Here is a 10,075-nt window from a genome sequence, read left to right on the forward strand (position 1 = left end):
TAGTGTTGTATTTTGGGAGTTTGGTCAAGCTGTATGGTTAGCTGCCTGCTTGTTTAGGAAAGCTCCAGTGTAGTGTGGATTCCTAACCCAAACCTTAATTTTTTGTTATTTTCACACAAAGTAGGAATCAAGTGCACCTTTAAGAGCAACAAAGTTTTATTCAAAAGGTGCAACTTGACTCAGACTATCACTATCAGACTGCCCTCCTTCATTTCACGGATGTCTAGTCTTGCAGTTTAGAAGATGATATTGGATTTATATCCCGCCCCTCAGAGCGGCTCACAATCTTCTTTACCTTTCTCCCCCACAACAGACACCCTTTAAGTTGGGTGAGGCTGAGAGAGCTTTCACAGCAGCTGCCCTTTCAAGGACAACCTCTGTCAGAGCTATGGCTGACCGTGCTAGCAGGTGCAAGTGGAGGAGTGGGGAATCAAACCCGGTTCTCCCAGATAAGAGTCCGCACACTTAACCACTACACCAAACTGGCTCTGTATATAATCCGCCAGTTAAGGGACTGATAACGCGGAGTCTATTCCACAAATGTGTTAAAAGTACTGAGGGCATATCGGGTATATAAAGGAGTTCACAGGTCCCGCGACTCGCGAAATAATTTGCGAAGTATATCCCCACGCCTCTCTGGTGCAGTCGGTCTCGCGGCTTCCCGCTACTCCTTTATTTCCGGCCACTGCCTGCTGGGGAAACCTTGGTTGCCGGCCCCACCGCCTTGAAACTCCCAGAGCTCCTCCCCCACCATAGACAAGGGAAGCACCAGTTGCTACTGCCTAGAGAAGAAGGAAGGGAAATTACAAATAGCTGTTAACGCAACTGACCCATCTCCCACCTCTTGGCTGAGCGGCCGGCACGTGATCAGCGCTTCGGCCAGTTCTCCAATGGCAGTTGGAGGAAAGCTGGAGGAGGCGCCCTCGAGCAATCTGATAGGTGAAAAGTGACCCAATAGGGAGCAGGCGCGGAATACGAGAGAGCGTGAGAGAAAGAGAGACGGTTGTGTCTCGAGCTGGCCTGAGGCGCTTGAAGGAGGACTAGCGGCTCTACTATTGTGGTCGTTATGAGGCGACTAACTAGGCCGCAAGGCTCCGAGTCGCCTCTGGAGCCGTCTCTGCAGTGGTGCGTCAGCCCGGTGCTTCAGGAAGACCTAGGCCGGGCCGCGCGTAAGTCTCCTGACTCGGCTACGCCCAGCGCTCTCTACCACAGCGCCTTTGCCCAGGAGTGCGAGGCCGTTGCCTTCCAGCTGAGCAACGCTGCGAAGGGGGTTCCGCCCCGGTGCCCCTTAACTATTCAGGAAGAGACGCTGACCCCGCTGGAGCTACCCTGCTCTTTCTTAGACAGCCCCGCCGGCCGTTCCCCCCCTCTGACTGTCCCCGAGTCCACCTCTGCTAGCGCTGGCCCTCCTGATCCCTTCGCAACCTTTTCATGCAGTGAGCAGAGCACGGGGCTAGCAGGGATTTCTCTTGGCGTAGTAGCCCAGCTGGCGGTTGCCCCATCTCCTGCCTTGGGCCAGGCAGGGGTGTCATCGGGGCCTGAGTTGGAGAAGGCATCGCCGCCACCTACTAGGGCCAATGTCACATACGAGTGCGACGGCTCCGGTAATTCTGCCAACACAACTTACATCTGCATTGGGTCCCCCTCGACGGGGGAGAAGGAGACGCCTGCAGACGCAGCCTCCGCCCAACCTGCCTTTGAGGTTTGTAAGCGGGAACTGCCCTTCGTCACGTCAACACCATTGATGGCGCCTTCCCTTTCAAAAGATGCATCTCCTACAACTTCGGATACAGGATGTCTCCAGAAGCGTGCAGCCTCCGAGCAGAAGCCGCCGGCAGACCTGCAGCAGGAGTCTGGGGTCACCTTTGTTTCCAGCCAGAGAGGCCTTCCTGCTGCTGCCAACAGTGGGACTGACCGGGTGCCTCATGTGTCGGGCAAGGCTCCCTTTGCCAAGAAAAGTTTGTCCCTTGGTGGCCCTGGAGCCCTTAGAACTCGAGGGGCTCTGGGCATAGGAGGCCTTCCCAAAGGCACTGGTACAACAAGGAAAATTCCACAGCCAGCTGGAAGAAATTGCACACAGAACTTTGTTATACCACTAACCAGATCAGGATCAGCTGTGCAGAGCCAGCCCATTACCCAGGTAGGTAGTAGCCAGGAGGTATTGTAGTATCTCCTACCCATTTAATTTAGTGCATGGATCTGCAGGGGGGAAAACTCCAGGAGTTATTGTTTCTGCTTCCTTCTAAAAAGCTGTCCTTTTTCTAAGATATGTATCTCTTAAAGATATGCTAGAAGAGGTACTAATGCAGTGTATTAGTTGGATGGAGTGGGGGGGGGGGGAGTCAGGTTCAAATTCCCACTCACTCCAAGCTCACTGAATGACTTTTAGCCAGTCACTCTTATCCTAAAGTGACAGAGGATTTAGGGTACAATGGAAAGGGTAGAACCAAGCTGATCTCCTTCAGCTGCTTGGTGAAAGAGAAAGATAAACATATTGATGGGTTGATTCCTGGAAAGCAGCTTGACCCACCCACACTCTTAATCACTTCTCTGAAGTGCTGTTACTGAATGCACAATGTTTTCTGCTGGATTTTTAATTCTAATACATAGCATTGATTCTGTTAGTAAACATTTTGTATATAGGAATTAGTCTGTTGGTTAGAACATCTGTGACTGGATCAGTGGCTAATTGCCCACACATGAGAAGTTACAATGTCTCATTCTGGCTAAATTTATTATAACAATTAAACTTAAGGTAGGTGACCTTAGAGGTGGATTTTCCCTGCAAGATGTAAAGTATTGGTTTTACTATATACTGAAAACTTGTTGCATCCACTAGTTGCACAAGGCTACTTACGTTGCTAGATGCTCTGAGTAGTTGTGAGAGCTGCTTGATATAATTTGTGATAAAGCTAAGGTAATTGCGTTGCCCAGAGAGAAACTATTATTTTACCTGAGGATTGAAAGAATAGTGGTGGTCTGTTTTCTTTGTGAGTTTACAGAAGTTATATTTTTCTTCATAGCTGAGGAGTCCCCTGAGAATGTTGAAACTGTCTGCTTGTCTTTGAGAACCTGTTTTCTAGTATTGATAAGCACAGGACTATCTCCTTTGCTAATTAACAGTGATTTGTAAACAAAGTGCATATAAAGAGGCAGATGGCAAACCTTACTTTGATTTGTATAAATTTTAGGGTGCAGCTCTGTACTGAATAAGGAGCCAACTTCAGCTCCATTTTCAATCAGAATCTGCCTTCAAACTTTATGGCTGCCAGGATCTGTTCTGGCTGTCAGGAACGGTTTACATGGTTTGATCTCATGGCTTTGAAGCTTAACGGGTTCTGGCTGTTTGGTCACTGGCTGCCAGAACTCTTATCTGGCTTAGTTAGAAGTTGTCACCAATGCTGAATGGGAGATACAGAAATATTATTTTTAATCTGTAGGGAAGGGCTGTTATTTGGATAACTGAACCCGAGTGCTCCATTTCTGCACTTCCTTTGGCACTGAGTGGATGGTATAGAGCCAGTGTAGTATAGCAGTTAAGAGTGATATGGGAGACCAGGTTCAAATCTCCACTCTTGCCATGGAACCTCTCTGGGTAGCCTTGGACCAATCACAGTTTCTCAACCTAATCTACCTCATAGGATTGTTATAAGGATAAAATGGAGGAGAGGAAATCATTGTAAGCCACTTTGGGTCCCTACTGGAAGGGGAAAGTAGGGTATAAATGAGTTAAATTAAAAATGGCTCTGTAATTCAACATTCTTATATGTTGTTTATTGCTTTATTATGACACATGATCAAATTCTTAAATGTTCTTAGAACCGGTAAATCAATCTAGTGGAGAAGTATTAAATGTCTGGGAGCATAAAGAGGGTAATGGATTAACACCAAATAACTTTTAAGGCCCCATCTAATATTTGGGTCTTTGTATCATGTAGAAACTCTTATCTGATGAGATAACAAAGACAAATCTGACAGAACTGCCCTGCAATAAGAAGCCCCCGATTTCCATGCAACCTCCTTCCAAACTTGCTGTTAGATTTGGAGTTCAAGGGTCTCTAGCGTGTCTCGGTCTGAAGCTTCATGGTACATCAAGAGATAATAATGCTTCGGGAACAAGGCTTCCAGTTTTTACAGGTGAGCTGGGTTAGTTTCTGAATGAGCAGATGGAGTAAAAGGGAGGCTGGTATGTCTGATAAGAATGGGTTGAAGTGTGTTATTCTGACTATGGAATGCCTGGGTAGTTCCAAGTTTTCTTCTAAAAGTTACAATTAAGTGAAAGTTTGCTGCTCTCCAGCCAAGGAACCTGTGAACCCCAAGGGGGTGGAAGTGAGTGGATCAGAAGACTTCTCTGCATTCCTTGACTGGGTCTTGTAGTGGATTCATCACTTCATTATAACCTGCAACATGCTAGTATGAGACTCAGCAAATCCCAGGTGCCAAGGTGCCTAGCATTTTCAATATTGACTTCATTGTAGTGGATCTTGGAGTTCCTTTGTAAATACAAAGCCTATTATTTCAGACTGGAATGTTTTGTAGCATGACATAGAAACACATGTGCATGAATTTATTGTCATTGCTTGTTTATATGTTAACCATACCATTTAGTGGCAATAAATCAAATAATTTCTTAGCCAGTTTTTTCAATATTAAAGTTTTTAAAAGAATTAATAAAATTGGAGACTTTAGATTAGAGGTTAGCTTTGTGCTTCCGTAACGGCAACCAGGATTACCCCATATATATGTATACACTGTGCCACTTTTGTTAGATCGTTAATAAAATTATAAGAGTCTGCAAAGAGTTCAGGGTTAGGTTTTGTGGTAGCAATAATTAGAAGACATGGGCATTAAAATATAAAACCCTGTTCAAAAATTAGTCTGGTTCCTAACTGGGGGGGGCGGCTCCTTAAAACTGCAGAAAATTGGTCAAGCCCAGTGCTAGTATTAAAGTTGCAGTTGTGTTCAATGGCAAAATTAGAGAGCCAGCATGGTGCAGTGGTTAGAGTGTTGGACTAGTATGTGGGAGACCTGGGCTCAGATCCCCACTCTGCCATGGAAGTTTCCTGGGTGACTTTGAGCTAGTTGCATACTCTTATCCCAACTTACCTCACAGGGTTGTTGTGAGGATAAAATGGAGGAAAGGCTAATAATGTGAGCTGCTTTGGGGCCCTCCTCTAACTTAAGAGGCTCTTTCATTGGAAAAAGGCTTCTTAGGCTGGAGGAAGGCATGAAACTTTGCTCAGTGGTGTGGTAAGATATATGCTACCAAGTGTAGGGATCAGAACACCATGCTTTGTTAGGCCATGATTTGTACAGCGATCAAGCACAACTCTAGGGTTCTGTTGGCTTTCTTATTATTGTGTGGCATTTAGGCAACAAGGTAACAGCTAAGACTTCAAGTCAAAAGCGTCCGTGGAAGAATCTATCTGAGAAAGCTACTGCATCCCCCGTGAAACAACCATTTCCTAAACGATCCCGTCTGTGCAAAAGTAAGTTGGGAAGAATACTTTACCTCAGCAGTAAATATTAATTTGGGGGGGGGGGAGAACTTTCCTCTGCCAGGTTAGGGATGGTGAGAATGCTTAGTGAAACTGTTGTTGTGTCAGATTGCTGTGTGCACTGAAATGCAGGTTCTTCTCAAGCATAGTACTATCCAGTCATAGCAACAACAGATGCATTGTCCTTTTGAGGTACAGCTGTTCTTAAGGTCTTCTACCATTGAATGGAATTCATGCTTGCCTAGAGTTATCAAGAGACTAACTATGCCATTAGGTGTAGAGGTGGTTGATTGCCAGTAGAGGGCAGCAGCAGACCAAAAAAGCTTTTCTCCTTCCCGCAACTAGTCTTCTGAAGTGGAAGAGATTGCAAAGCTAGACACTGCAGGGAAGAGAGAGAAGGGCTCAGCCTTCCGGAAAATAGTAGGTGGTGAGTATATATCAGTTTAGGGAGTCCATGGAGCAACACTCTGAGGCTCCAGCTTGCAGGTCAACAAAGATGGAAAACTTGTCTCTTACATTCAGATCAGAAAGAGACACCCATATGTAGTCTGATGGTTGTTGGACAGAGCCCAAGTGCTACTCTGGAGAAGGAACTCACTGCACCTTGCTTACAGGTAAGACAATCAGGGTTGGATAGATTCGAATCACCCAAGGGGGGTGGGTAGGTCTGTATTGATAAAGTTTGTAGTATCTACCGTACTTTGTTTTTGGCTCTCCCTACATATGTAAACTGAACATCAATTGAGAGTGCAGAGTCCAGAACTTTCAGAAATAAGGGTTGGTACATAGTTGAAGGTTTTGTCAGACCCCTGGTGTACATAGCCCAGTTTTGCCTTTTGTGGCTGGCCAGAGCAGCTCTCTGGGCAATCTTGGAGCAGAAAAGGATCTTTTCCAACACCACAGTCTCAGATCCTTAAACTGAAGGTAATATGCATTGAACCTGGCTGGGACCTTTTATTTACAAAACATTCCTTGGTTCTTTGTAGTTAGAAATATAGGAAAAGAAAGGTGCCCTGTGCAAGCACCAGTCGTTTCCGACACTGGGGTGACGTTGCTTTCACAACGTTTTCAACAGACTTTTTTACGGGGTGTTTTGCTATTGCCTTCCCCAGTCTTTTACACTTTCCTCTCAGCAAGCTGGGTACTCATTTTACCGACCTCAGAAGGATGGAATCTAACTCGGTTCGTGAGCAGAGAGTTCAGACCACAGTACTGCAGCACTGCTGCCTTACTACTCTGCACCCCGGGGGCCGCTAGTTAGAAATATAGCCATTGGTTTAAGTAGTGAAAATCATGTGCTGTGCTGTCTAACATGACATCTGTTTTTCAATTTCAGTGTCAATGGCTGGCTGAAGAGAACCAGCATTTGAAGAGCATGTTAGAAACATGTCGAAAGACTATTGCTTTTCTGGAAGGAAAGGTAATCTCCTTGGGAGTCTGGAGGCTTCTATATGGAGTGTGTGTAATGCAGTGCAGTCTGTTGCAGGGAGCTGTTAGCTTCAGCAGAATTGCTCTCAGGATTCAAACCACTAGCAGAGTGGAGCTTATCAAGAGTTCAAGTAAAAGGATTGCAGTAGTCTGTTCACATGACCTTGTTATCCAAATCAGTACAATATACAGCATGTCCTCTACATATGTAGAGTCAGATCCTGCCACTGGGGTAATTGCTTTGGGACCAAGCAGTCTACTATGTACCCAAGTCCTGATCTGCTACACAGGAAAACTCTCAAAATAAATAATCTTTACTCCCCTAACCAGATAAAAGGCTAGAAAGATTAAATGCAAGGGAAGGCAAAACATAGACCAAAATTTCAATGTGGTGACACAGTGCTGCCTTTGATGGTTGCCTAAGTGGGTGCATAGAGGATGCATGTCTGGTGTGGACAGTCAGGCCATTTAAGTGGAGTGATAAGTTACTGGGATGGTGGACCAGCCAGAGTAAGTCTGAAAAGGGCTGACCAGCTTAATTGTGTTTCACTGGGCTTGGGATTCCATTGCTGGAGAAGTCTAGAGTAAGGTGTGTTCTGTTGCCTCAAGTTTTTAGGCAGCAAACTTGAAACAACCACATTCTGATGTGAAAGAACTTCTGGAGAGTTGAAGAAAGGCCTTTAATCAATTTGCTTATGTGGGGGAGATGTATGCCTTTCTTCCAAGTGTTGGTCATGAACAATTCTTGATAGAGTTTTAATTTTATATATATATATATATATATATATATATAATTACATGTACCAGTTTTAATATTCTAATCAGTTCTTTGGTTTATCTTATTCTGTCTGTTCCATACTCTCCTAGCAAAGTGTGGTAGAAAATGAAAACTGTCCCCCTCAGACAGAAGCTACATGAAGATTCTTCAGAGTTCCTCTGTCAAACTATACAAATGAAGCTTCTTAAACGAAGGATACTGATGGATATTTGCTAATGGACAGAGCCCGTCTTTGTAGGCAGTAAGAGTGTAATAAATTTAATAAAATGAAGTCTTGTTGTAAAATAAGTACAGGAATTATGTTTTATTGTGTGTAAACTGTTAGGAGTGGATAGAGAGGCATAGAAGTAACTTTAACAGGTAACTTTAACATGGCTTTAGCCTGCCTGTTTCAATCCACTGTTTGCTGAGCTTTGCTGGCCCTTACACCTTATCTGTTGGTTCTAATGCTTGGATTGCCTGACCATACCAGAGTGCTCTTTTGCAAATTCAGAGTGCTCTTTTGCTCTCCTCCTCTCCCAACTTGAGTGCCAATTTGGCGGGGGGGGGGGGGGGCGGGGGCGACTACGGTAACTGATCAAGTGCCTGTCTGTTCTGCAGCCTTGAGGCTGTGCTCTGGAACATGTCCAGCGGATGGAGCTTAAAACTGGTTAAAACCATGGCAATGCTGATTCTCAGGATATAGCACAATTACTGTTCTGAACTTGTCTCTCTTGGGGCGAATTGCTGGAGTCCAGATCTACAGACAGCACAGCCATGTTCCTAGACAAAACCCAGGCCCTTTAATCTGTTCTTTTGTTAATAAGCTTGGTTTCTGTCATTTCAGCAGTGTTGTGCAAAGGCCAGCAAACATGCCTCTTGCCTGTGCCATTTCATAGGCTAAAGCAATCTATAGACTTGGGCACTATTTTCTTCAAAGATGAAACTGGCTATATACCTTCTACCCTCTTCGTAGAACTCCCTCAGTACAACTGTTGCTTTAGAATGTATACCAAAGTACATCTAATTAGTGCAGTTGCCCAGATTGGTTATTGTAAGCTGCAGGAAGATCTTGAGGCATGAAGAAGGGTTGGCCTCCTCTCATCCTATTAAAAATCCCTTTATCTGCAGTGAAGTGGATTACAGTATTCAGGCCTTCCAACTCACTTGCTTGTTAAGTGTGACCTGCTGCCAGCTGGCCCACTTTAGGGCTTTGGGACTAAGTTAGGTTGGTGGATCCTCTTACTGCCTACTAATGTAGGTTTTTTATATTTTTATTCCACCTTGTTCTTTTAAACATTGCATGCCATGTTCAAGTAACATGGAATTGTTTTCTTCTGATGCAAAGATCTTATATCTAATGTTAACCACAGCTGGCAGTATTGTTTTAGTGAACTGGACTTAGTAAACTGTAAACATGACAGGAAATCACATGATACAGTAATATGAGACAGGAAAATGAGGAGCTAGACTTCACTGGTGTAGAAGCCAAGAGTGTGCGATAGACCAAAAGGGCCAGGCTCAGGAACTGCAAACCCAAGCTCTGGTGTACTTGTCAATCATGGAGGCATCATATTGCTGTCTACTTGTTTCTGATACCCCCTTACCCATGTATGCTAGAAACACATCCTTTAAAATTACGTTAAGTTCAACATAAAACGTTACTGGATCTGTAGGGGTTTGTGACACGGTGGTGGTTGTCTGCAACATTCTTCCAGGTCCCAATCCATGAGTTGAACATCATTGTTTTTCAGGCATTCAAATATAAATCCAGGCAGTTGTTAACTTGGTCTAACAACTTGAATTTTACTGTATTACTTTCTCCCTATTCCATATGTTTTATTTTGGAGCTGTCCTTTCCCTTGTTAATTTGTATTATCTGTGCACTCAAAATATATGTAAAGGTTTCTAATTAGATTTTGCTTTTGAATATTTAAGCAGAACACTAATGGACTGAAGAGGTTTCTGTCCTATACTATTTAGCACTGAAATCAGGTTTTCTATAAAACTACTTGAATGCCTGAATTTGAGTTTGTGCATGAAAAGCAGAAGAGGCATTGCTGACCTTTCTTTGGAGCATCCTTTGTCAAAACAATAGTGACTTATTTTATGAAGGAAAACTGCCCTGTGCACATAATACTGAAAAAACAGAGAAAATATTTTTATGTATACAGCATCAGTAGAATTCCTCTTCACAAATGTTGCATACTTAACATGTATACTTTATTCTGGACAATAATAATTATCTAACCTAAATGTGTGTAATTTGTTCTTCCCATAATGAGAGGAGGGCAGAAAGAACCATCTTTGTCAATTACAATTATGGGAACTTTTGGAAATTAGAATCATTGCCAATAGAAACTGCAGTAAAACCTGGATCTTATTTATAACC

General features: G+C 43.9%; 1 protein-coding gene across 1 annotated transcript; it reads left to right on the forward strand.

Annotated features, from left to right (window-relative positions):
• Positions 1–834: 834 nt before the first annotated feature.
• Positions 835–7,992, forward strand: LOC132579327 (uncharacterized). The gene is made up of 6 exons (XM_060249620.1): positions 835–2,140; positions 3,939–4,137; positions 5,373–5,489; positions 6,021–6,112; positions 6,835–6,918; positions 7,794–7,992. The coding sequence occupies exons 1-6, from the start codon at positions 1,067–1,069 to the stop codon at positions 7,842–7,844; spliced, it is 1,617 nt and encodes a 538-aa protein (XP_060105603.1). The 5' UTR covers positions 835–1,066; the 3' UTR covers positions 7,845–7,992.
• Positions 7,993–10,075: the final 2,083 nt, after the last annotated feature.

The sequence above is a fragment of the Heteronotia binoei genome, chromosome 11, assembly GCF_032191835.1.
Source record: "Heteronotia binoei isolate CCM8104 ecotype False Entrance Well chromosome 11, APGP_CSIRO_Hbin_v1, whole genome shotgun sequence".
Lineage (NCBI taxonomy): Eukaryota > Metazoa > Chordata > Lepidosauria > Squamata > Gekkonidae > Heteronotia > Heteronotia binoei.